At 41.1% G+C, this 27685-nt stretch overlaps 1 protein-coding gene across 2 annotated transcripts; it reads right to left on the bottom strand.

Moving 5' to 3' along the window:
• Nucleotides 1–619: 619 nt before the first annotated feature.
• EED (embryonic ectoderm development) lies at nt 620–27314 on the bottom strand. 2 transcript variants are annotated; one of them, XM_084647071.1, is made up of 13 exons: nt 27173–27314; nt 19905–20057; nt 12920–13012; nt 11890–11955; nt 11007–11132; nt 10805–10886; nt 8861–8952; nt 5257–5390; nt 3706–3811; nt 2397–2555; nt 1871–1944; nt 1487–1630; nt 620–950 (listed from the first exon to the last, which is right to left on the bottom strand). In XM_084647071.1, the coding sequence occupies exons 1-13, from the start codon at nt 27293–27295 to the stop codon at nt 824–826; spliced, it is 1479 nt and encodes a 492-aa protein (XP_084503197.1). In that variant the 5' UTR covers nt 27296–27314; the 3' UTR covers nt 620–823. The 2 variants fall into 2 exon arrangements, with proteins under 2 accessions (XP_084503197.1, XP_084503198.1); XM_084647072.1 differs by lacking the exon at nt 1487–1630.
• Between the last annotated feature and the right edge of the window lie 371 nt (nt 27315–27685).

The following is a 27685-nucleotide window of genomic DNA, read 5'->3' as shown; positions in this document are numbered from 1 at the left end:
TTATAAAACCTAAATACCCTTTTTTTAAAAGAGTCAGTAACAATGGCTAGGATTAAAGTATTCCCCTACACCAGTCAAAATCTGAACATTACAGCACTGAAGTAGTAAATAAGAATCAGGAAGCCGGGGTGGCTTATCTTGTTTTTCCACTATTCAACATTAAAATGCAAAAAGTAAACAAACATAGTATTTTGCCATTTATGTTAATGGATGAAAAGCACATTTGGGTTTTAAAATTCCTTCAGTTTTAATAATAATCTACAGTGAAAGTAACACAGGAAAAGGAACAGGTGCAAAATATTTTTAGCACAGCCACATCTCTCTTATATTATACTTTAAGGAACTTGTTATACAGATGAATGTAATTTAAATTATTGTAAACCCTAAGAAATATTTCTGTAGCAACATTACACTCCTTTTTTTATTATAAAACACACTTAAAAAAAGAAAAAGAAAAAAAAACACATGCAAGACTGCAATCTCATGTATACTCAATTCCTACCACAATGCTAACATGCATATGATATGTACCAGCTATACACAATGTAAAACAACATCACAGGTCACAGTTAAATTGTGAAATTCATTTTGGGTAAATAATTGAAGTGGACAATGCATAAAGCTTTACAAAAATATTTTTTATTAATGAAAGCAGCAGAGTCTGAGCAAGACAACAGTACAAAGAATGTAAACATTACTAAGTTCAGCTCCAGCCAACTGAACAGTGGAAAAAACTATTCTAAATGCAACTACAGTAGAAGCTAGTTAACAGGTTAAACTGTAAACCAACAATGTATTTTCTACTCTTAATTAAAAAAGGAACTTATCGTTGTCGGTCCCAGCGCCAGATACTGGCATCATCACAAACAGCTATAAGGATACTGCTATCCCTGCTAAAACTGGTTTGTCGAATGGCAGCAGCACATTTAGGATGGGTAAGTGTCGTACATCTACAAAGAAAGAAATGATTTAGTTGCAATGTTAAGTCTGCATTTGCTATTACACTTGTGAGTAAGGGCTTGCTGGATCAGAACTTTAACATGTTATCTGACTGACGCCAGTGGAAGCTCACTCACAAAGGAAAGGTTGGCAAGGCTGGGCCCTTATTGTATTCTGTACTCCTTAGTTAGCTGTTGGAACCCAGAGGAAATTAATTCTCTCTCACTGCAATTTCTTCCTCCACCCAAGATCAATTTTCATAAAGCTCTTCTGAAAGTGGATCATCTTAGGTAGGTTATGGTAATAAACGTAAGTATTAATTTTTACTTAGGAATACAGTATTGTAATTGGGTGATGAAAGATAGCAAGATTTCCAGGAAGGCCTCATATACGACTCTTCAATAGTCACCTGGCCAGGAACAGGTGGTCAACTGGAAAGTCACATTACAAGCCCCTCCAAATTATGCACGTAGCTAGCCTATGTAACTGTATTTCTACTATTACCCTAGTCCTTTCCCCTCCCCATTCCATTGTGCGCCACACCCACCTGGAAAGTCTCCTCTCAATTACTTTGTAAACTTTTCTCCTAATTACTCTGTAAGCTCTTCGAAGCACGGACTTTCTTTTACTGTATCTACGTACAGTGCCCAGCACAATGCGGCCCCAACCCGACTGGGGCCTCTGGGCGCTACTGTAATAAATACAAATAATGATGTTAACTTTACAGGGTCAAAATGCTTATTCACCGTACAAGTTAGAATTGAAGGTGTGGCTACCACCACTCAAGAGTTTGTGTTATGGGTAAAGTAAGAAGGAAAGTGCCCTACCACCATTCAAGAGTATGAGCTGTGTAAAGAAGGAAAGTGCCCCAACTCCATGTCTCAGTATCACAAAGGAATCTAGGGGAGTTTAGAAATTTCTATATACTCACTTAGCCTTATGAGGATCTTCTATTTCCAAATCCCAAACATAAAGTTTGCCAACTTGATTGCCCAATGCAAGCATCTTTGAAATGAGAGAATATAGACACTTTAAAATATGGTATCAAAGAACAGAAGCCAGACTTCATAAAGTCTCTAAGACTGACAACATACACACACACGCGTGCACATAGCACTTCACGTACTCAAATCACTATAAAACCAATGATCCGCATTACACCCATGTGTCTTATGTATTTGCCTCAGTTTCCTCATCAGTAAAATGGAGATAAAAGATGGAGTAATCTTCCCTCCAATACCACTAATGGAGAGTCAGGATTAAAATCTAGAGTTCATGACTACCAATAGTAAGCTCCTTGCTCCAGACCATGTTACCTCCCATCACATCAGCACATGTGAGCGGAAAACTTTTCCTCATATACCGTTAAGGCATCTAAATATGTAACCCGGGAAGAGTTAGTTTCTGAAACTGGGATCTTCTTCAAATACAGTAAAAAGTTCAAAGCTCACTCTTACCTTTTGCCAGAAGTCCATTGAAAACCTCATATACCAGATATCGCACTGACTATAATCAAATCGTCCTAGTATAGTCACATTTGACTCACTGGGCTTGATTTTATCTATATCATCCTCCATTTTGCCAGGTTTCCAGCACACAATAGCATTTTCACAGGACTATGGGAAGAGTAAGAAGAATCACTTACTTGAGGGGGGGGAAAAAAAACCCATAAACACGACCCATGCTTTTTTCAAACTATAATTTTATCCAAACTTCTCCTTGTACAACTACCCTCGAATACATAAAGAAAAAATCAAGGATGTCACTTGGAATCTTAGGGCTTGTCTACACTGCCACTTTACAGCACTGCAACTTTCTTGCTCAGGGGCGTAAAAAAACACCCCCGAACGCTGCAAGTTTCAGCGCTGTAACATGCCAGTGTAGACAGTGCACCAGCACTGGGAGCCAGGCCCCCCAACGCTGGGAGCTACGCCCCTCGTGGAGGTGGGTTTTTAGAGAGCTGGGAGAGCTCTCTGCCAGCGCTGTGCTGTGACTACACAAGCCACTTTAACGTGCTGCCATGGCAGTTCTTTCCCATTGCCAGTGAAGACATGCCCTTAGGTGTCTATCCACAGATCTTACACCATGCAGTCCCAACACAGCCAGCTCACCCCAAGCTACTTGCCAATGACCTTTAATTGCCAAAGGAGTGCGAGTGAAGTGCACTTGGACAATTCAAACACCAAAGAGGGGTTTAGTTCTGTCTCTATGCAAATTTGAAGAATTTTAGTAATGTTCCAAACATGTTTCTTGCTAGAAACGAGCTAAGTTGTTTTCAAGTCTCAGAGTAAACAGGTCTTAGCCAACATTTGCAGAGCAAACATTACCAACGTTGCAACACAAATCAAAGTCATTCCATGATGTAGACTTTCCAACTTAAGTACACCGATTTCATTTCTCCTTTTTGTTGCAAGAGCTATATGAACTCCCAGAAATGAACAGTCTTGCTTTTTTCCCTAATGAACATTCCACCCGAATCCTGGCTTTTCAGTTCTCATATACTTTTACTAGAGCTTTGATTGCTAGAAGAATTTACATAGATTTTTAATATAAGATGCTTATATACCCAAACCTAATTAGTTAAACTCTCAGTCTACCTAGAAAAAAATCACCTTGCATGGCACAATAAGTTAACTTTCCAGCCAATAAATCAAAGCAGCAGAAAGACACCCCATTCTACTCCACTCTCACCCAAAAACTATTGTTTGAGGCCCTGAATGTAAGCAAATAATCTTGAACAATATGGCTAAACAGTAGACACTTTACCTTGGAAAGTATTAGATCTCCTAACCATCGTACACAGTCAACATAGTTCCTATGTATATCTCTGGTGGAAAAGTCAGGAAAGTGAATTTTCTGAGAAATAAAAGGCCTGTGGGGAAAAACCAATGAGTCATAGCAAGAAGGGCAAAGAGAGGCACTTAAAAAAAACTATTTAAAACACTAAAATGATAATTTATAACTGTCAGTAGAACCTTTTTCTACTGTGTCTAATAATTTGCGGCGTACATTTCAGAAACTTATCTGTAAGGTAAATACTACAAGACTATCTTCAGTGAATTAGCTGAGGTCCCAACATATCTGTGGGGAGGGGGTAGAGGAGAGGAAAGACTAGAGGCACTGGAAAGACAACATGTTAGCCTCTGAAGAAATTCAGCAATCCCTGTGTCAAACACTTCAAGTCGTGTTAAAACAGAAACAACTTCTGGGATTCCTTCAGCCCCCAACACTCTTCAAGCAAAATCTAAAATGTTTTGACAAGGTATGTGTAAGAACACACTAAGGATCTTGTTTTGTCTGAAGTGCCATTTAAGATTTGGTAACATTAAGAAGTAGGCACGCTTCTAGTATTAGTCCCATTGTAAAATGTCAGGTTTCAAAGTAATAGCCGTGTTAGTCTGTATTTGCAAAAAGAAAAGGAGTACTTGTGGCACCTTAGAGACTAACCAATTTATTTGAGCATAAGCTTTCGTGAGCTACAGCTCACTTCATCGGATGCATGTCTTCTGCAGTTTCCACAGTATGCATCCGATGAAGTGAGCTGTAGCTCACGAAAGCTTATGCTCAAATAAATTGGTTAGTCTCTAAGGTGCCACAAGTACTCCTTTTCTTATTGTAAAATGTGTTTAGTATGTTTTAGATCCTTCACATTTTACTTCACAAATTGGAGGCTACTCAACACTAGGGTTGGTAGAAACAGGTAATTACATGAGTTGGTTTCCCTTAATATTAAGGACAAATTTTGCTAGTAGCATAACTGAAAGGTAACGGTCTTTTTAAATCAACTTATTTCTTAGAAATTGGATCTCAGGAGGATTGAAAATTTCAAGTGTAATTCCAACTGTGTAAGTATTTTTGCCCTATATCCCCCAAATAAATTACTGATTATAATAACTTGTATTATTTTCATACTTAGAATTTAAGGAACTATTTACTACAGTCTAGTCAATTATTCTGATGTGTATTTGTTACTCTGCTATAAACCTTTGAGGGGACAGGAAAGGCTGCTGATATGTATTTATATATATGCTTCAGAAATTAGAACTGGATTAAAACACCAATTCCCAAAACCATCCAATTGCGCATAAATGGAAGAAGTCAGACTATTTCAATAAGTGTTTGGACCTATAATTAAACAGAACACTGTTTCCACCACATATCAGTAAGAGAAGTCTTCTTCCAGAGCAATTTAGGGATCAGCACCTCCTAAATCAATGGAAAACCTCCCTCATTACAGTGGGAGCTGATATGGGCCCTTGGTGAGAAGATTCATATTTAGTAGATATATCAACGAATAAAGATCAAGATTGTGTTCACCTGTTGGTTTTATTTGGATTGTACTCATAAGACTCCTTAATGGCATTCATCATTCTCTTTGAATTGATTCTCCAGAGTTTCAGAGAGTGATCCATACCACAGGACATTATTTTCTCACCAAGAAGGTCATAATCCTACACAAAAAGAGTCAGCTTTAAGCCCTCAATATTAAGTTTCAGCATACTAACTCACTGATTCTATTTTCTTCATTTACATTAGATGCATATATGTTCAAGTCATATTTTCAGTCTAGAGAGCAAGCTAAATAAGCATATTTCAAGATAGAAAACTATTAAATATAACTTAAGCCTGCTTCCTGTAAAAGGTATCATATCTTGGCACACCTATTTTACTCTCTTGAATGCAAAAAACAAGAGCACATTCAATGAAGCTGAAAAACAACAAATTGAAGACTAGTATTTTCCCCAACATAGAACCTGTGCCACAGGATTTAATTGAGGCAAAGACTATAGTAGAATTTAGAAAAGGATTGGACACAAATGAGGGCCATCCACCATTACAATATACAGAACAAAAACAATTTTAAGAGGATATAAACCCTTATACTTCAGAGTGTAAGCCAGCAAGTGGCTGGGGATAAGAAAATGTTTTTCTATGGGAAGGTTATTCCTTAATTGTCCACTATATGGTTTCTTGCATCTTCTTCTGAAGTATCTGGTACTGGCCAATATCAGAAACATTACTGGGCTAGAAGAACCACTGATCTGATTTGGTATGGCAATACCGATGTTTCTATGGGAAGAAAGACCAAAGCCAAATGATTAATTGTTTCTAGCACAAATATTCTATCTAGGTATTTGTTACATACCAATAAAATTTGAGTATTTCTACATAAACAGAGCCATAAGTAAGCAAGCATAACAAGCACAAGTCACTGTTTCCCTTATTAATATAACCCTTTTCCTTCCTTATCCATTCCTCTCTCTTCATATTTTTTGTTGCTTTCCTTCGTGTTATGCACACAATTTGATTAAGATATATGAGGCCGGGACAGTATTGAAAGCTCACCTTAGATGTAAACCATGCTGAATGTGAAATTTGTGTCTAGTCCTTAATTACTAAAGAAATAGTACTGAATTAATTGTATACTACTGTAGGCCAAAACAGGAATTGTGGGATGTTTGACTGTATTCTCTTGTGGATGAAAGCACCAGGTTTTTTGTTCTACTCAACCTTAAAGCTCACTTATGCAAAATCTTTCAACACCGAGTCACCTTTGAAAGGTGTTTTATAGACAGACCAGTAAACTCCACAGTTATGTGATGCTTGGATTATGCAAGGTTTGTTGGGTCTCCCAAATAAAAGTTTGTACAGGTGTCCAAGAAACATTTCTGTAATCAAAGATTATTTGTATACATCAAAAGTAGAAGACAGAAATAGGTATAAAGGTTTTGGTGGCATGAAGCAATAACTGCATCTCTTGAGAGGTGAATCTACAGGAGAGTGCATACTGTAAACCATCCTAAACAAGTGTCAAAAAAAAGAGACACCCCCCCGGAGGGATTATTTAAATTGCTTTGATTTAAAGTAATGGATTTTAATCTCATTTTGCATTTGTACTTTTTAGTGATTTTGATAGATTCATAGATACTAAGGTCATAAGGGACCATTATGATCATCTAGTCCGACCTCCTGCACAACACAGGCCACAGAATCTCACCCACCCACTCCTGCGAAAAACCTCTCACCTATGTCTGAGCTACTGACGTCCTCAAATCGTGGTTTAAAGACTTCAAGGAGCAGAGAATCCTCCAGCAAATGACCCGTGCCCCATGCTACAGAGGAAGGCGAAAAACCTCCAGGGCCTCTTCCAATCTGCCCTGGAGGAAAATTCCTTCCCGACCCCAAATATGGCGATCAGCTAAACCCTGAGCAGATGGGCAAGATTCACCAGCCAGATACCCAGGAAAGAATTCTCTGTAGTAACTCAGATCCCACCCCATCTAACATCCCATCACAGGTTATTGGGCCTATTTACCATAAATATTTAAAGATCAAGGTTGATCATAAAGAAAGTTTGATTTTCACTGCTTTGTAACTATTAAAACATGTTGATTCACAATTAAATGTAGCCTTTACACTAAACTTGGTGCTTTTGCTGACCAGAAAGATATGGTGTATCTACACACATTTATTTAAGGTATTATATTTCTTAACTAAATAAATATTAAGAAATGATGAACAATTCATTTCTTATTTAGTAGAAGATGATTAAGTTTTACTTGTGAATTGTGTCAAGCTCCATTTGGATGGATGTTAAAATTCAAATTAAATGCACAAAAGAACATTTCAAAACGATTTCTATTAGTTAAATAAAACTACCTTAAATGTGCTGGTTACACAAGAAAAAAAGTTTTTCAGAACAAAACATGTTTTGTATTTAAAGCTAACTGTTTTATTAAAGCAAAAGAAGTACTATCTGTAGTTAGTGAATTGAACTGATGGTCATTGAACTGGACTAGCTGAACAAACTGACATGAAGAAAACATTCTCTCTACACCCGAAGAAGCTACTGTTGTCAAAAGCTGGTGTAGCACTTCAACAAATTCTGGTTCTAGGTGCTTAGCCAGTGACTTCCACCAGTTCAGCGCTATGACTTTCTTTAAAACTGCAGCCGCAAACATGTATTGCTTAATATTAATCCTTTCTTAATAGGTTATAGTAAATTTAGGCATAAAAACACATTGTAATAATTTCAAATTTTAAATAGGCTTACTTTTAAAAATAAACCTGTTTATATAAAAATGTAATGACTTTTTTTAATCAATTTTATCCACTTAAAATATAAGATGGTTGGAAGTCTATTCTATATATTTACAGAAAAATTATAAATATTTTAGAGATTTAAAATATAACTTTTGTTTTTCTTTCAACTTCGGCCTACTTAAGATATTTGTATTGTGCCTACCACCAGAAGTCAAAAGGAATCACTCACATGTGTAAAATTAAGCACAGGTAGGATAACGGCCTTAGACTGCAAGTTCTTCAGGGTAGGGAGTGTGTGTCTATTCCATGAAAAGCTATGCAATCTTTCACACTTTAAGCTATATGTTACAAATGCAAAAACTGAAGGATAAAGCTATTTTAAACTTTGGTTGCTTCATCCAACTACCTACTAAAACTAAACCTTTTAAATATTAGTGTAGCTACTGACCAGTTTCTCTTACCCTATGATGAGTTCTCTCAGCTGAAGTCAACTGGGATGCTTACAGTTCCTAGAGGCATTCATTAGAACAAGGTGTTCCTAGTGAAGGGCTTTGAACAGCTCCCTCCCATTTCCATCCAACACGACTCTTTAATCCCACAGAGTCCTAGTTTATTTACCTTCACGACATGTTGCAAAATATCCAATTTTGCTAGAGAGTTTGAGTGACGCAGGTGTCAGTTTTTATGGGCTGGCAAGTATTTTAGTGCTGATGTGTAATCTTAGAATTATATTAGCCTAAATGTGTTTTTAAAAGAGTTCAGTTCATGTACTTTGGGTTTGCTGGGCACAATATTTAAGCCTAAATATGATTCAAAGAGAGATATTGGGATTCCCATACATAAGAGTGAAGGCATTGCCCTATAGTTTTCCACTTACTGCACTTAAGACTTCATCCCTGTGCCCTTCTACTCCTCCAAATATTGCAACCAGCGTGTCTGTTTGGATGTTCCACAGTCTCAGTGCATGATCTAGAATACAAACACAGAAGCTGACAGGTTAACCTTAATCATCCATTTGTACCTCAATAAAGTTAACGTAGCCACCACTTTCATGAACAGGAATCCCACGGTAGCATTTATAATGTATGAAAAGTATGTTCTTCCATTACTACAAGAAAAAATTGTTTTCAGTTGAATGTTAGTATCATTTTAACACCACTCTAGGTATGGTTGAGAAATTTTTCAGTCTAATGATGAACTCCTACCTAGCCTATTTTCAGGCCTTAAGTCATTTCCTGGGCAGAGGGGAAGGAAAAATATATTTCAGCCAAAAGTTAATGTCCCATTCATTCTCAGCTCTAAAAATCCCTTTAGTCATTTGAGTTACCAAGTATGCAGGAAAAAAAGGGTGCTTTTCACTCTTTAAAGTATTCAGCTATTATTTTGTGCTCTGATAAGCCAAAAAAGGTTTTTAATACAGTGTGGACTGAGGGCAGGAATGGGCCATAAATTACATACACGCAACTTCCACTGAAGTCAGTGAGACTCGTCTAGCTGTTTCATAAGACAGAATTTCGTGCCAATTTTCAATGAAGAGCCACTGACATTTAAAAACATCAAGTTTAGAAAGAACTGAAAGAAGATTTTATGGTTCTACTAAAGTACAGTACACTATAAGATGGATGTGTCAGACTAGTTGCATTTTGCTTCCCCTTCCTCCCCCAACTCTCTCCTCATCTATATTGGAAGTGGGCAAGCAGTTCTTGGCCATCCAAGAGACAAAATTTGATCCAGTGATCATACAATATGCGACTGCATGATTTTCACTTCTTTAAAGTTCCAAACTATTTAATTACAAATAAAATAAACTCAAAAAATTATGGTTCATGCAGCTACACCACACTATACACACAGCTGCAGGAATCACTTTCAGTTTCTCAACTCTTGTTCTTGTGAAGTCTCATCCACAACACTGCACTATTGTAGGATGTTCCACCTTTGGAACAGAATAAGTTTTTAACTCTAGCATTTGCAAAACTTCACTCTTGTGAGCACACAGTCTTGCTTTAAGTTAGTCAATTTTAAGAGGTTATGATTGGTTGGATAGTCTAATCAAGACAATACGAACCAGTTCTCCTTTCACTTCCTCCTAATTTATACTCATGTAAGTGACAGGAGAATCAGGCTAAGAATTTTTTTCCATTCTGAAAGTAGTGTGCACCATGTAACCCACACCAGTAGGTGGCAGGACAACTCAGCATATAAAAACCAATTTAAATGATAATCACAAAGCTCCATCAATGCCCAACGGTTTGCACAACTGTCACAGCTAAACATGGATGTTTTCTTTCTACCTACAGAGACATTGTTTTCAGTCCCTAGGTACCAATGGATGCAGTTACATCTAATACAGGCCGTGGGTTTCATCTAACCCACATAAATCCAAATTAACAGAGTTAATTTGTTCTAGAGTTTCAATGCTTCAAGTTGGTTTCAGGATATGAGAGAGAGAAGGTGGGTCTGGCAATATCTTTTTATTGGATCAACTTCTGTTGATGGAAGCAACAAGCTTTCGAGCTTCACAGAGCTCTTCTTCAGGACTGGAAGAGATAACCAGAGTGTGCCAGCTGTTTTCCAGACCTGAAGAAGAGCTCTGTGAAGCTCGAAAGCTTGTTGCTTCCATCAACAGAAGTTGATCCAATAAAAAGATATTACCTCACCCACCTTGTCCACCTCAATTCTTAAAGTGTCATACATTGATCTTTGTGTTCTGATGGGGTTTAGCTCGTCTTGTTCACAGCCAAGACCTCTTACATGGTATTTAAAAAAAAATCTAAGTAGATGGTTCCTAAACAAAAAATAAGCAGCTAAACTGCCGTACCTTTGCTTACAGACAAAAGGAGATTTGGATCCCTTGGATGAAATTTCAGTTCATTGATTGCATTTCCATGGCCCACGTAGTGCTAGAACAGATTTCAAAGATAAAATTATTTCCCACCTCTCAAATTGAGATAGTTAGACTAGATACATTGTAAATTATTTTAGAAAGCTGCAATCTGCAGTTTGAAGCCGTGACCACTCACCTTTATGCACTGCATTGTAATGGGATTAATTATCCTAATAATACCCCTTGACCCAGCCACAGCCAGAAGCGGGTGACTTGTATTGCTATCATAGGTCCATGCACAAGTATAAAAGTTCTCATCTGCCTAATAGGTGCCATGTTAAGGACTACAGAAGCAGCTGTAGAGAGTAAGGTATTCATACATTTGTTTAGAAGCACAGTTGCTGTTTTGTAAAAGAGCTCAATAGTGTATGACCAGAGATAAGAAGATTAATATGTATTCTGATTTCTAAGCTCTCTACAACTCCACTCCTTCCCCTGTGCTTGCTTCTCTCCTTGCTGCTCTTTTTGCTTCCTCATACTGCACCATACACCTGAAATGCTCTCTGATCTATCAGCTCTTTCTTCTTCTTCAAAAGGACTCAAATGGTGGGACTAAATGACTAAAATGAAGGTGAGAAAATAATTTATTAGCCATGTAATTGGTCTAACCTCAGGACTGGAGCCAGGAATTCCCATTTCCAATCCTGGCCCAATCAGTAAAATAGGAATGCTACGTACTACATAGCAGTGCTAGAAAACTGTAGAAGCTACGAACATGAAACATGTTATACACGTATTAGCGCTGGGAGGCATAAGATTATGTTGAATCATTTTAACAATATTTTATATAACATGTTTCATGATTCTGCATTTGTAATATTAGAAAAGTAAAGCTAAAATTTGTGGGATACAGGCAGGAGTTTGGATCTGAAGTGAAGTGAAGAATGTTCCTTATCAACAGGTGTTTACAGTATTTTATCACAGACAATTCAATTGTTACACATCAAGAGGGAGTAAAACGTTTCTCATGTTAGTCCTACTAAAATACCATTTTATGACAAGCTGCTTTAGAAGGATACATCAGCATCCACGTAAGACTGCAATAAACGTATTTCTCCTTGGGAATGACACTCATATAACGTAACCTGGGGGAAAAAAAGGTTTACTGGATTATTAATTTCATGCAATATGGCGTGTGATTTTCACATTCATCTGTGCAAACTGAAAGGTGTCTTGTTCTACACAAGTCCCATCTACTATCTGTTTCTTAGCTGAATGTGGAAGTGGTTCGATGCAAAAGCATTCACGTGTCTTATCAGACTAATGACTTATTTAAACATTCCTCATGGTGAAACTTCCTAGGGATGAAAGCTGCTGACAGGCTATACCATACCCTGAAATTAATACAATTAGTTCTAACCTAACTTGTTACTTCTATTTGATATTGACAAACCATTCTATTGTCTGGTTTAATTTCTTTGCACAGAACTATGGCCCTTGTTACTTATTTCTCTACATTACTTAGTGCTTGTAATAACTGCCGCACTGACAACCCTGGAAAAATGAAATTCTCTTATTTACTCATAAAACAGATACTGCAGTCTCTGAATGCTCTGTTAACTATTTCTTAAGGCTGCTGTTAAGTGAACGCCTGTTCACCAAGAATCCATCAACTCATCTCACATAGGCCACTAATCTTTACTTAGTATCAGTACTTGGCACATTGACACCAATAAAGATGCTTCTTTCATTCTTTTGTACATCACTTAGCCCTTTAAACAGGTTACAGCTGAGAACCAACACTTTACCTGAAAAGAATTTTAGTGTCTCCCTTTCAGAAATCTTCCAACCTCTACAAAACTGAAGGAATTTTAGTAAAATAGGAGCCTTATTCTCAAGCCGCTGAAGCATGCCACCACATTTCAAACTACTGGATTCACCCGTCTTAAAATTGCAAGCATTTACAGCCTTGAAAAATGGAATACAAAACACCACCACAGTATTTTAAATATTGAACACTGGTAACTGGAGGGAGAAGAAAATGGCATACAGATAAAGAAGCATGTGTAGGGGCAACATGATTAGACAGAAACTGAGCATATTACTCACTCTGTTGCTGCCTACAGTGGCAAACACTAATGGATCTCCTTCCTTACTGTGCCAGTTAAACTGGACTCCAAACAATGGCTGACTGTGGTCCTCCTGTAAAGGAAAAATAAGATTAAGGAAACATGTGAGAGAATGAAGACCAGACATTATTTCTCAGAAACTCATGATTTGTGGCAAAAGGAGCCTATTTTTGTACAACCTCTTCCCATATAAAAGGTCACTACATTTATAGCCGTTTACATGTTCTGACCCGATATACTCGCTCTTAAAAAAAGAGTAGCACAGCACATTAACTTGTTAGTCTTCAGGGGAGGTAAAAACATGTTCCTCTGCTCCAAGCTTTAAAGGCAAAGTGAAAAAAACACCACCTCTTATGTACTGGTTCTATTTGCAGCTTGGACTACTTGCTTGTTTGGTGATTCTGGGCAAGGCAACCTCTGGGTCTAAAGCCTGGTCCACATACATTTTATGCCAGTATAACTATTTCAGTTAGGAGTGTGATTTTTGTAAACCCATTTAGTTATCCTAATACAACCCCTAATTGGGATGCAGTTATATCAGTATAAAGGGCCTTATCAGCATACCTTATTCCTTATGGAGACAGAAAAAAGCAATACTGGAATAACTGTGTCCATACTGGCTGGCGGGGGAACGGGGGGGGTGGGTATTAACTATACTTGTCTTGTTAAAGTGGTAAGGTGGTACAAATCTCTAGAGCAGTAGTTCCCAAACTAGGGTTCGTGAAATGTATCAGGGGTTCACAAAAAAAATTCTGTAATGCGGGAAGCCGTCCCTAGGGACTCCAACCCCCGTGGGGGCTAGCAGCCCAAGCCTAGTGACCAAGACTTCCTGGCAGAACAAGTTTAAGCTTTGTTGCAGTCATGTGTTTTTTGCCTGGACTGCTCAAGGCCTGAATGCTTGTGGGAGGAACTATTTGAGTTGGCTTCTTAAATACCTTCATGCTGTTTCACGTCTGGTACTCCTTGATGAAACATGTAGAGGGCTTAATGGAAGTGATATAAGCCTTAGAAGTGAAATCTTGGAAGAGTGTCGTCATTTTCATAATGTAATAAAATAATGTAATGATAAATCATAATGTAATAATAAATAGTGTGAAATAAGCGTGTCATAAAGAAAACAAATTATTTCCAAGATCACTGTTTCTATCATTTATGCTCAGGTAAGGGAGAAAATCCCTGAAAATATTCATTTTTAGGAGGGGGTTCACAAGATTTGATATTTTCGTGAAAGGGGTTCGTGGGTTGTTAAAAGTTTGGGAACCACTGCTCTAGAGTAACACCTTAGGGCATGTCTACACTTGCCATTTAAAGTGCAAAATGTCCCCTTTTTTGCACAAAATCCACGGGAGCGTCTACACTTGTTAATTACTTTTTGCCGTGAAACTCAGAAGTTTCACTGCAAAAAGAAAGGCACACAGTTCTTACGGCTGTTCTTTTCGCAGTGATGTGAAAGTGAAGACACATTCTTCCTGCATAAACATCTTTTGGCCTCTGAAGGATATCCCACAGTGCCAAAAGTGACCACTCTGGCCAGCACCTCCGCTGCTCTGATGGCAGGTAAACAGACGTCAGCCCCTCCCTCTGTAAAGCCCCGGGAAGTTTGGAACTCCATTTCCGAGTGCTCATTTGACCTGGTGACCGTGGCTGCTTCACAATGCAAATGATCCCCTGCTTGGAGCAATGCCGAGCTACTGGACCTGATCAGAATTTGGGGAGAGGAGGCTGTGCAGTGCCAGATGCGTTCCAGCCACAAAGGAATTTCAGTACCTACAAGAAGATTGCAAGCAGCTTGCAGGAGAAGGGGCATAACAGGGACACACTGCAGTGCAGAGTGAAAGTGAAGGAGCTGAGGAACGCCTACCACAAGGTGAGGGAGACAAACCATCAGTCCGGTGCTGCGCCCCGAAGCTACCGTTTTTACAGTGACTTGGATGCAATCCTCTGACCCCACGTCCATTGCAAAGAGCCCAGTGGATACTTCTTTATGTCTGGAGGCAGTGGAAAGTGGCCCTAGCCAGGAGAAGGTGGTCGTAGATGAGGAGGCAGCGGCTGAGGAAGCTGTGGAGCCTGTTGTTGCCTGCACTCAGGACCCCTTCTCTGCTCTGGAAGTGTCTAGACAGTGTGAGCGGCCACTGGCTGCTGAGGGAGAGGCAGGAGAGCAGAGCTCTGGTAAGTTGCTTTGCTTTGACAATGCATAAAGCAGGTTGAGGGCATAGAAAAGTACTAAGGTGGCTGTGTTTGTGTGCTGGGTGCCCTCCCTTCATGCTTGCCCTTTTCAGAATGGGTGTATGCAATAAATCCTCTAACCCTAATCCTCTAGCCCTCACCATTGCTGGGCTCTTATGCACCATGGGTGCTTGACTTTTCTCACCACGACAGTGATTTCTTACCAGTGGTGTATTGCAACATACACAGTGATTCCTATATGTATGTTTCACAGTAATGTGTTGCTTTTGTCTCCCGGAAATGACGGTGGAAGACCCACCCCGCGCTGTAGCAGACCATCTACGACGCATAAGAAGGCGGCCAAGATGCACTGAGGCAGACATGTTTCGTGAGGGGATTCTGTACCCCCAAGCGGAGACACATGATAAAAATAAATGGAGAGAAACCATGACAAAGTGGAAAGAGGAAGAGAACTGAGACTGAAAAGACAATAATGCTTTCCATAGGGAAGCCACGGAGAACCTAATCAACGTTCTGGAGCATCAGCCAGATCTGTTGCATTCTCTCATTATACTGCAGAGTGACCTGAGTCGTGCTCGCCCCCCATTGCAGCTAGTGCAGAATTCTCTCATGCACTCCCCAAACTCCCTCTGCACATTCTTATAGGCTTGCTGCAAATTTTTCCATTCCTCAACAATCCATACCCCTGACAGCTTATCAAATGACAGTTGGAGTTGTACACAGCTGTGAGGTATATGAGCCCCCCCACCCTGTTCACCACCAATATTGAGGATGGATATATGTGCATGTGGTGTTCTCTCTCTTTTTAAAATAAAAGCACAAAATTTTCAAAAAGCAGCAAGCTTTATTTGTGTTCACATTTCTGTACATGTCATCACAGCTACAAGTCAACGAGCACTTCATCTTCACTGAAATTACAGACAGAACTACCATGTAGCACAGCACATGCTGTTAACACTTCCTTTCCCAAGCACAGCAGCAAAGTTAATGATTTTCATTTTCAAACTTTTCCCTCAGGGCATCCCGGATCCTAACTGCCACATGCTGTGCCTTTCTAATAGCCCTGGTATCTGGCTAAAACTCACAGCCAGGCATTCAGCCTCCACGCACCACATACAAGTAAATCTTTCCCCCTTCCCCTCACAAATGTTATGTAAAGTACAGCACGCCGCAATAACCATGGGAATATTTTCCCTGCTCATTTCCAGCCTACTGTACAAACATCTCCAGCGTGCTTTCAAATGGCCAAATGCACAGTCGACAGCCATTCTGCACCTACTCAGTCTGTTGTTGAAACATTCCTTACTGACATCTACGTTTCCAGTGTATGGCTTCATGAGCCATGGCATCAATGGGTAAGCTGGGTTCCCAGGATCACAATGGGCATTTCCACTTCCCCGACAGTGATCAGCTGGTCTGGAAAGAAAGTCCCTGCTTGCAGCTTTCTCTACAGGTCAGTGTTTTTAAAGATACTCCTTCCAGACCATCCAGCGTTCATATCAGTGAAATGCCCATGGTGATCCACTAGCATCTGCAAAACCATGGAGAAGTACCCCTTACGATATATGTACTTGGTGCCAAGGTGGGCTGGGGCAACAATAGGGATGTACATTCCATCTATCGCCCCACCAGTTAGGGAAGCCCATTTCTGCAAAGCCATCCAAAATGTCACGCACATTACCAAGAGCCACGGTCTTGCGCAGTATGATGCAATGAATGGCCTTGCACATTTGAGTTACCACAGCACCAGTAGTCGATCTCCCCACTCCAAACTGGTTCACAGCCGACCAGTAGCTGTCTCACACACTTCTCTACAGTGAGTGCAGCTCTTAGTCTAGTACCCTTGCGATGCAGGTCTGGGGAAAGCTCAGCAGACAGTTCTATGAAGGTGGCTTTCCATATCCAAAAGTTTTAAAGCCACTGGTCATCATCCCAGACAAGCACGATGATACTACTGTGAGCTACTTTTCTCTACCCCCAAAAAACGCTGTTCCACAGTGCTCAGCTCCTCAGTTAATGCCAAAAGCAATCCAATGTTACTTATTTCCATTTCAGGCAACTCATCAGGCATCTCTGACTGCAGTTCTCTTTGCAAGTTTAAGAGCAGCTACACTGCCAATCACGGCGTGCATGTGACAGCTATCAGAGTAGTGGACAGCCGTGCTTGTAGATGTGGCAGGGAAAGCAGCCAGACAGCCAGGAGTGTTAGAAAATGCCGCAAAAGAAACAAGAAAGTAATAGGGCTGCTGGGACATGAAGCAGTGCATCACGGGGCACGGAGCAAGGACCCAGAATGCCTTCTGCTCGCCCCCCCACATCCCACAAGACTGATAGTCAAAATGGAGAGAGGTACACTGTGGGATAGCTGCCCTAGAGCGCTGCTCTCATCCCGGATGGAAGTGCTGCTAATGTAAATACTCTCTGATGCCGGAGGAATTAAGTGAGTACACAAACCAGCGCTTTTACTTTCACCAGTTCCCTATGACCAGTGAAACTTACAGAGAAAAAACTCTGCAAGTGTAGACATACCCTTAGTTAAGCCATGCCACAAATGACTTCAATACTAACCTAGATCACAATATGCCTCTGAAGTTAGCACTTACAAAGTGGATTAAAATCTTCAAATGAAAGGTACTATAGAAGTGAGAAAAACAAATTGTAATATTACTAAGATAGGCCTGTAATTACACATGTATCTTCTTTCTTGCGACAAACATAAGGGTGCTCTTTAATGATTAAGACTGCATTTTGGCCTGCTACTGCCACGGTGTTAAGAGACCATCTGGAACAGCCCAGGCCGGCAAGAAACGTGTCATGATGGTTGTCTAATGACTGTCAAATGGAAGGTATTAAGAGACAATACCAGAACAAAAAGAAAAGGAGTACTTGTGGCACCTTAGAGACTAACAAATTTATTAGAGCATAAGCTTTCGTAAGCTACAGCTCACTTCATCGGATGCACCAGAACAATTAGCGCTGACAACTCTAGTCCAGCCCCTGAACTGGTTTGACCAGCATAGAGGAAGCGGGGAGGCCAAGGGCCACCAACACTTGAAATAGCTTCCTGGAGAACAAAGAAAGCTGACACTGTTTAGTTGTTTGCAGCTTTGCTGTAGCAGTGTTGGTCCCTGGGTGAGGCAACATCTTTTATTGAACCAACTTCTGTCGGTGAAAGAGACAAGCTTTCATGCTACACAGAGCTCTTCCTCAGGTCCTGAAGCGGTTTTGTAGTTCAAAAGCTTGTCCCTTTCACCAACAGAAGATGGTTCAATAAAAGAGCTAATGGACACACTTTTTTGGGGGGGAAAGGGGAGACAGTGAAACGGAGAAACAGCCCAAGACCTCCACAGGAGCTCACCTCTGAAGTTGTGATCTGGCCTAGATCACCATTATGGGATACAGCATAAAAATTGGTTGTTTTAACATCAGATTTTTCTCTCTAAATCTTTGCTGCTATAGAAAATATTTTCTTTTTAAGAAGGCTATTGGTCAATATCACCAGTCACAGATTACCATGGAGAGAAAATAGGTGTCCAAATCTCAACATGGTGAGAAATGGATGGTACACACAGGGCAGTTTGGCCTTGGTCCTACTGAAAGAGTGGCAGAATTGTGAAATACCATTCTGAAGCAGGTAAGAGCTAAAGGCACAAGACCGGAGGACTCTGGTCATTCAGACACCAGGAAGAGGACAGAGGGTGCAGCTAGCCCTGTAATCATGACAATATATTTAAACAAAAAGTTTTTAAAAAAATTACACCTATCTGTCCAAATCTGAGTTTGAGTTCAGGAAAAGCAGAAATGTATCTGCAATTATATTAATTCTTACAAGTAAAATCATACAATGCTCAGCTGAGGTCTTGGAAGGTAAATAAAGACCGTGTTTTGTTTTAAAAGGCAATGTGTCAAAACAGCTCAAACAACTTCTATCAAGAAACTGTTTTCTCAGAAAAACCTACTGCCCCAGAGGCTATCATCCCAGCATACACACTTATTTACTGCTTAACCTTTACATCTACAATATTCAGTTACTGATTTGAGTTCTCAAAATAGTTACCCCCCAAAAAAACATTTTACTTAATTTTTAAGAGACTTTGACAACTAATTTGTAAAAAATATTACATAAATGTCCACAAAAACAGGAAATAAAGGTTTGCTTTATTTGGAAAGTTATACTTTTGTTTTCTTGGCATTTAAACTACACCTAAGGGAGCTCCTACACAAGTGTTTAAAAAATATTTTTAGAGTGGTTTTTCAGACTCAGTCATAACAGTGTTTAAAATTTACAGCAGTGAGTAATAGACACATTTCATGGTTTCCTTGAGGGCAAATGTGTAAAAACAGTAAAAGTAATGGAAAGCAAATCTAGGAAGGTAGAAATATCCTGCTCCACACATCTCTACAGGATAACGTGAAATTCCATTCTTTTAAGTTGTTTTAGTGATTTTTCACTTTTAAGTGTAGTCTTGTTACACTTTTGTATAGGTCAAAGATGGGTAAAATACATTTCATACCACATGGCATAAACTGTTTCCCAAGGAATCATGAATGACATCTCCACTCCATATACACCATTTAATTATGGTTATTTCTGTGGTGTTCACTATAGTATCTGCCCAATATTGCATAATTAGCTTGGAAGGACAGAGAAAGGGAAAGAGGATCACCTTCTTCTGAAGCATGAGCAAAGGTGAGATATCAGACTGGATAGTGTTTCTAAATCAAAGTGGTCACCACAACTAGCATCTAATGTCCATTCTCATCTATTTGAGCCTTACCTTCAGACTATTTACACATTTAAAGGAGTATTTGCACTTCTTGGATTTCCATTTTCCTTTTCCCCAGCTTTTTCTTCCTGGTGCATTGGGTGTGTTTGTTGGGGTGTCAGGGCGTTCAGTGTTAGTACCACTTTCTATACTAACAGCATCATCCTGAAAATATACAAAATGGGTAGACATCAGTACCTAACTTAAGAAACCCAAATAATGGAAAACTAGCTGTTTTTACATTCCCCTCCCTCCGCCCATAGGAATACTGTCTGCACACGGACGTTAAAAAAAGAAATGTTCAAGAAAAAAAATGTTATAGATTTTCTAAAAGGTTGATTTATTGAAAGGTCAGACAGCTGTGTCCAGTGCAGTAGTAAAGTCATTTTTTTCAGGAAATACTAGGTTACTTGTCATTTTTCTAAAGACAGAAACTTTAGCCCTTTAATTTTTTTTTATTAGGGTACGTCAAAAAGAGAGCAGACAGCTGCAAGACTCTAGAACGACTCCAGAAGCAGGGGGACATTTTCATTGCTTAGCCTCCTACTGTTACCAACAAATTTGCTATCTGTAATGACACTAAATGACACTCACTTTCTCATTTCATCACATGAAATTTGGTTAGATAAGAAATAGAAACTAAACCTTTTCAAGGCAGGGAAATGGTCTTAAAAAAATGGATGGTAATTATCTACCTCACAGGCATTTTACAGGAATAAACAATGCTTGTAAAGACCACTGAGGTATTTATAATGAAAAGAATATTTGAGTGCAGAGAATTAGTATAAATTTACATTCCCGACAGAAGTTGCTTTCCTAGGAGTGCTGTCTTCTGTATGGTTTCAGAGTAACAGCCGTGTTAGTCTGTATTCGCAAAAAGAAAAGGAGTACTTGTGGCACCTTAGAGACTAACCAATTTATTTGAGCATAAGCTTTCGTGAGCTACAGCTCAGTTCATCGGATGCATACTGTGGAAAGTGTAGAAGATCTTTTTATACACACAAAGCATGAAAAAATACCTCCCCCCACCCCACTCTCTTGCTGGTAATAGCTTATCTAAAGTGATCACTCTCCTTACAATGTGTATGATAATCAAGTTGGGCCATTTCCAGCACAAATCCAGGGTTTAACAAGAACGTCTGAGGAGGGGCGTGAGGGGTAGGAAAAAACAAGGGGAAATAGGTTACCTTGCATAATGACTTAGCCACTCCCAGTCTCTATTCAAGCCTAAGTTAATTGTATCCAATTTGCAAATGAATTCCAATTCAACTCACTGGAATGGTTTCTCACTGGAGTCTGGATTTGAAGTTTTTTTGTTGTAATATCGCAACTTTCATGTCTGTAATCGCGTGACCAGAGAGATTGAAGTGTTCTCCGACTGGTTTATGAATGTTATAATTCTTGACATCTGATTTGATGTCCATTTATTCTTTTATGCAGAGACTGTCCAGTTAGACCAATGTACACGCTACCAGCATTCCCAGCTACCTTCGAGACACCACTGACTTCCTCAGGAAACTACAATCCATCGGTGATCTTTCTGATAACACCATCCTGGCCACTATGGATGTAGAAGCCCTCTACACCAACGTTCCACACAAAGATGGACTACAAGCCATCAAGAACACTATCCCCGATAATGTCACGGCTAACCTGGTGGCTGAACTTTGTGACTTTGTCCTTACCCATAACTATTTTACATTTTTCAGAGTAACAGCCGTGTTAGTCTGTATTCGCAAAAAGAAAAGGAGTACTTGTGGCACCTTAGAGACTAACCAATTTATTTGAGCATGAGCTTTCGTGAGCTACAGCTCACTTCATCGGATGCATACCGTGGAAACTGCAGAAGACATATATACACACAGAGACCATGAAACAATACCTCCTCCCACCCCACTGTCCTGCTGGTAATAGCTTATTTAGATAAGTGACTAAGTCACATCCGATGAAGTGAGCTGTAGCTCACGAAAGCTCATGCTCAAATAAATTGGTTAGTCTCTAAGGTGCCACAAGTACTCCTTTTCTATTTTACATTTGGGGACAATGTATACCTTCAGATCAGCGGCACTGCTATGGGTACTCGCATGGCCCCACAGTATGCCAACACTTTTATGGCTGACTTAGAACAACGCTTCCTCAGCTCTCGTCCCCTAACACCCCTACTCTACTTGCGCTATATTGATGACATCATCATCATCTGGACCCATGGAAAAGAAGCCCTTGAGGAATTCCACCATGATTTCAACAATTTCCATCCCACCATCAACCTCAGCCTGGTCCAGTCCACACAAGAGATCCACTTCCTGGACACTACAGTGCTAATAAACAATGGTCACATAAACACCACCCTATACCATAAACCTACTGACCGCTATTCCTACCTACATGCCTCCAACTTTCACCCTGACCACACCACACGATCCATCGTCTATAGCCAAGCTCTGCAATACAACCGCATTTGCTCCAACCCCTCAGATAGAGGCAAACACCTACAAGATCTCTATCAAGCATTCTTACAACTACAATACCCACCTGCGGAAGTGAAGAAACAGATTGATAGAGCCAGAAGAGTTCCCAGAAGTCTCCTACTACCGGACAGGCCTAACAAAGAAAATAACAGAACGCCACTAGCCGTCACCTTCAGCCCCCAACTAAAACCCCTCCAACGCATTATTAAGGATCTACAACCTATCCTGAAGGATGACCCAACACTCTCACAAATCTTGGGAGACAGGCCAGTCCTTGCCTACAGACAGCCCCCCAACCTGAAGCAAATACTCACCAGCAACCACATCAAACACAACAGAACCACTAACCCAGGAACCTATCCTTGCAACAAAGCCCGTTGCGAACTGTGTCCACATATCTATTCAGGGGACACCATCATAGGGCCTAATAACATCAGCCACACTATCAGAGGCTCGTTCACCTGCACATCCACCAATGTGATATATGCCATCATGTGCCAGCAATGCCCCTCTGCCATGTACATTGGTCTAACTGGACAGTCTCTACGTAAAAGAATAAATGGACACAAATCAGATGTCAAGAATTATAACATTCATAAACCAGTCGGAGAACACTTCAATCTCTCTGGTCACGCGATTACAGACATGAAAGTTGCGATATTACAACAAAAAAACTTCAAATCCAGACTCCAGCGAGAAACTGTTGAATTGGAATTCATTTGCAAATTGGATACAATTAACTTAGGCTTGAATAGAGACTGGGAGTGGCTAAGTCATTATGCAAGGTAACCTATTTCCCCTTGTTTTTTCCTACCCCTCACGCCCCTCCTCAGACGTTCTTGATAAACCCTGGATTTGTGCTGGAAATGGCCCAACTTGATTATCATACACATTGTAAGGAGAGTGATCACTTTAGATAAGCTATTTCCAGCAAGAGACTGGGGTGGGGGGGAGGTATTTTTTCATGCTTTGTGTGTATAAAAAGATCTTCTACACTTTCCACAGTATGCATCCCATGAAGTGAGCTGTAGCTCACGAAAGCTTACGCTCAAATAAATTGGTTAGTCTCTAAGGTGCAACAAGTACTCCTTTTCTTTTTGTCTTCTGTATGGTATCAATAAATATTCAGGAATAAAAGTGAACACAAAACAGTAACAGATCAAGCTACTTCAGAGGTGTTGTGGGGCTAAACGGAAACAAAAGAGACAGTAATGGCCTGATTTTCCAAAAGGTACTGACCAACTACAGCTCCCACTGAAGAACTGCAGCAGCTCAGTACCTCTGAAAGTCAGGTAATAAGTGAATCACCTCAGTCAGAGGGAATCATTCCCTCCGTGTTTCCCCCCATAGAATGGGGCACAGTTTCAGGATAACTGCACCTTTACCTCCCTGACCCCGTGGACTTTTCAGCTTGGAAAATAGATGACTAAGGGGGGATATGATACAGGTCTATAAAATCTTGAGTGGTGTGAAGAAAATGAATAAGGAAATACTTCTTCACATAACACAAGAACTAGGGGGTCACCCAATGAAATTAATAGTCAGTAGGTTTAAAACAAAAGCAAGTTTTTCTTCACACAGCGCACAGTCGACCTGTGGAACTCCTCGCCAGGGGATGTTGTGAAGGCCAAAACTATGGTTAAAAAAAGAACTCGATAAGTTCCTGGACAATAGGTCCATCAATGGCTGTTAGCCAGGATGGGCAGGGATGCAACACCATGTCCGGAGCGTCCCAAGCCACTGTTTGCCAGAAGTTGGGAGTGAACAACAGGGGATGGATTACTTGATTCCTGTTCTGTTCATTCCCTTTGAAACACCTTGCTCTGGCCACTACTGGAAGACGGAATGCTGAGCTAGATGGACCATTGGTCTGATCCAGTATGGCCATTCTTAAGGGCAGTGCCAGAAGTGTGGATTTTTCATACCTTTGAGTGCCAGAGCTCTATCAACCTAAGGCTTTGTCTGCATTAGCACTTTTGTCAGTCAGGGGTGTGAAAAAATACACCTCTGCCTGACATAAGTTTCACCAACAAAAAGGCCACCGTGGACCGAGCTACGTCGGCTCTCCCACTGACATAACTACTGCTGCTCATGGGGGGTGGGTTAATTATGACGTCAGGAGAGCTCTCTCCTGCCGGCACAGAGCAGCTACACAGAAGACCTTACAGCGGTACAGCTGTAGTGGTACAGTTGTGCTGCTGTAAGGTCCGTAGTGTAGACATAGCCTAAGTTTTAAGTGTAAACTGGAGCTGGCCTACACTACAGATAAGTCGACCTTCCTACGCCACTCAGGGGTGTGAAAAATTAACTCTCCTGAGACACAATTAAGCCAGCCTAAGGTGCGGTGTCTACAACACTGGGTCAATGGAAGAATTCTTCCGTCCACCTAGCTCCTGCCTCACAAGGAAGTGGATTTATTACAGCAATGGAAAACCCTCTTCTGTCACTTTAGTAAGTGTCTACACTACTACTGTGCTACAGTCAGCTGCTGCGTTTCAAGCACAGACATACCTAAGCCTATTTAGGCTGTATCTACACTGCCACTTTTAGCGCTAAAACTTTAGTCGTTCAGGGGTGGGGAAAAAACACCCCCCTGAGCAACAGAAGTTTTAGCGCTGAAAAGCGCCAGTACAGACAGTGCTTTATCACCGCTTGTTGGGGGGGGGGTTAGCACCGGGAGAGCTCTCCCCCAGCAATAAAGCATGTCTACACTGCCCACCTCACAATGCTGCTGCAGCAGCGCTGCGGTAACGTGGACAGCGTAGACATACCCTTAAAGAGCTGGTTTGGAAGCAGAATGAAAGGTAGGCAAAGGTGGGATGAAAAAAGACAAAGGGAGAGAGGACTGGGTGGAGCACTGGAGGCAACAAGAATGTGAAGACAAAAGCAGCAGCAGAGCTATTCAGACCCCTGAAGGTGAAGACAAGGTGCTTGAAATCTGAGTAGATGAAAAGAGGAAGTAGTGAAGTTTGTGGGGGATGGGGGATTGATGCAGTTATTCTCTTCATCTGCTTAGGTTTCAGTCTCTTTATCTTTACCTTCAGGGGTCTGAATAGCTCTGCTCCTCCTTGTTTCCAACTGCTCCCTCTGTCTTTTTTCCTCCCACAAAATTTTGTCTTCCCTTACTTTGCTTCTATCTCTTGGAATGGATTCCCCTCCCTTTCTGCTCCAATCCCGCTTTCATTTAAGTCTTTCGCTGCTACTTCCTCCAAGCTCATCTGCCCACATATTCTTAGTTTGACTTATTGTTTTAACTGCTGTTTTGACATAGCAGGAGCCTGTGTGTAGAGAGAAAGAGGGGTAAATCAGAAGTGACCGACTAGGGTTACACACAGGACTTTTTAGTATTGTATCCTATCATTTCAGAACTTAAACTACATAAATATGTCCACAGATTATAATGGTTGGTACTTAAATCATTGTATAAATATTGTATATGCATTACAATAAACAGGGACTCCACCTTTATAGGAGATTATATCACTAAGCCTCCATCCCTCAATGGATTATACATAGGTGCAGAAATCTAACACCACAGCTCATTGCAGAATTGGGACCTCGGAATTTAATTTTAACAGTCTAACAGAAAAGCCTTGCAAACTGTATTGTGTGAATGAATGACCAGAACGTAACCTATGGTACTAAAGCAAAAGAAAAAAAAATTATATAAAGTTAGGTATGAATCTCATTGGCTTGTATAATTCTATCATTTTAAACAGTTCTGTTGCAGCCAATCATTTACTTTTATTTTGCTCTTATATTAGGATGGTCTTTAGAGGCACATATTTGGTGATAATTTTTTGCCACAAAAGGGGAGTTTTCTAACACTGTAAAAACTTTAATTTAAAAACATTCTCAAGTAGTCTTCTTTCACCAAAAGACTACGTGTACATAGGAATATTGCAAAACATATTGTTCCACAATACAAGATTTAAAAACAGACAGCACACACACATATAGTGTTTTATTTTTTCACTTTAAGATGTCTTACTAGAAACTGATTACCATTTTATAGCGTAAATTGTTACAAATCTCTACCTCTACCCCTCCTACACCTTACCTCAGAGGTGCCTGCCTATCTCCCAGCCCCACCCTACTTAAATTATTTAGGAATGCAGCATCTCCTGAGCCCCCTCAGTCTTAAAATACCCTCTCCCTATTTTAGAGTACAGGGAACGTCAGACAGAAATTGCCCCATCACTATTTTGAGGTGAAGGACCTTCTCCTTCCCCCAACCCCACAGCGGATACAGCCTAAAACACAAATCCCAGAACCTCCTCGCTGCTGGAGGGTCCCGCACCTCCCCACGCCCACATATTACGGTGGGACCCTTCAGTTAAGGGGAAGATCCCAAGCTACTGGAGGAGATTTCCCAGTTAAGGGGGTTCTCTCAGCCCAGCCTGCTGTGAGGGGTGTGTGCGTACCCCCCTTGGGAAGGGGAAGGCTCCAAGATACAGGCTATTTGGGGGGATTCCCCAGTAATGAGGTGACCGCAGCCCCACTTGCTGGGAGGGATATGGGGGATCCCCCTTGGGATATGAAGGCCCGAGGATGGGGGGGGAGACACTGGGGCAATTTCCAGTAACGGGGTGACCCCGGCCATGCCTGCTGGCAGGAGTGTGGGGATCCCCCTTGGGGAGGGGAAGGACCCAGGATCAGGGGCTTCCCCGTGCTAAGGGTGGGGAACCCCCCAGTAACGGGCTGCCCCCAGCCCCTCCCATCTCCAGCGCCCCCTGCTCCGGGGCGAGCCCAGAACAGGGCCCCCCCGAGCCCCCAACCCCGGCTCCCCTGGGGGCCCCGCGCCCGACTCACGTTCTCGTCCCCGGACAGGTCCCCGGGGTTGCTGTTCTCGTCGCTGCTCAGCTTCTGCTTCTTGGCCGGCATCTCGCTGCCCGCTCCCGCCGCCGCCGCCGGCGGATCAGCCCGCTCAGACATCTTCCCCGCCCCCCGCCACGGAGCCGTAAAGCGCGCCCGGGCCAGGGCGCCGCACCACGGTAACGAGTCCTCCTCGCGCCGCCAAGCAGATTGACAGTCTAGTGGCGGGAGATGCCACACTGCTGAAAAATCCAGTCTGGCCGCAGGCGCCCCGCAGCTGCTAGAGCTGGCTGGGAGGGTGAGTACTGTAGGCAGGCTCAGATGATCGCAGGGGTCTTTTTTAGTCTCATATCTTCCATTGATTTCAGTGGACGGCAGGAGCCTAAACACCTTTTAGGGTTTGGGTGTTAGTGGCAAAGCTTTTTTTCTTCCTTTTCTCATTTTTATGGCAAAGCAGCCTTCACTGAATGGTCTATAGCTGCCAGAAACTGTAATTCCTCACTCCTTGGT

The sequence above is a fragment of the Lepidochelys olivacea genome (assembly GCF_965140295.1).
Source record: "Lepidochelys olivacea isolate rLepOli2 genome assembly, chromosome: 1".
NCBI classification, from domain to species: Eukaryota; Metazoa; Chordata; order Testudines; family Cheloniidae; genus Lepidochelys; species Lepidochelys olivacea.
This window is presented reverse-complemented; position numbering and strand designations above follow the sequence as displayed.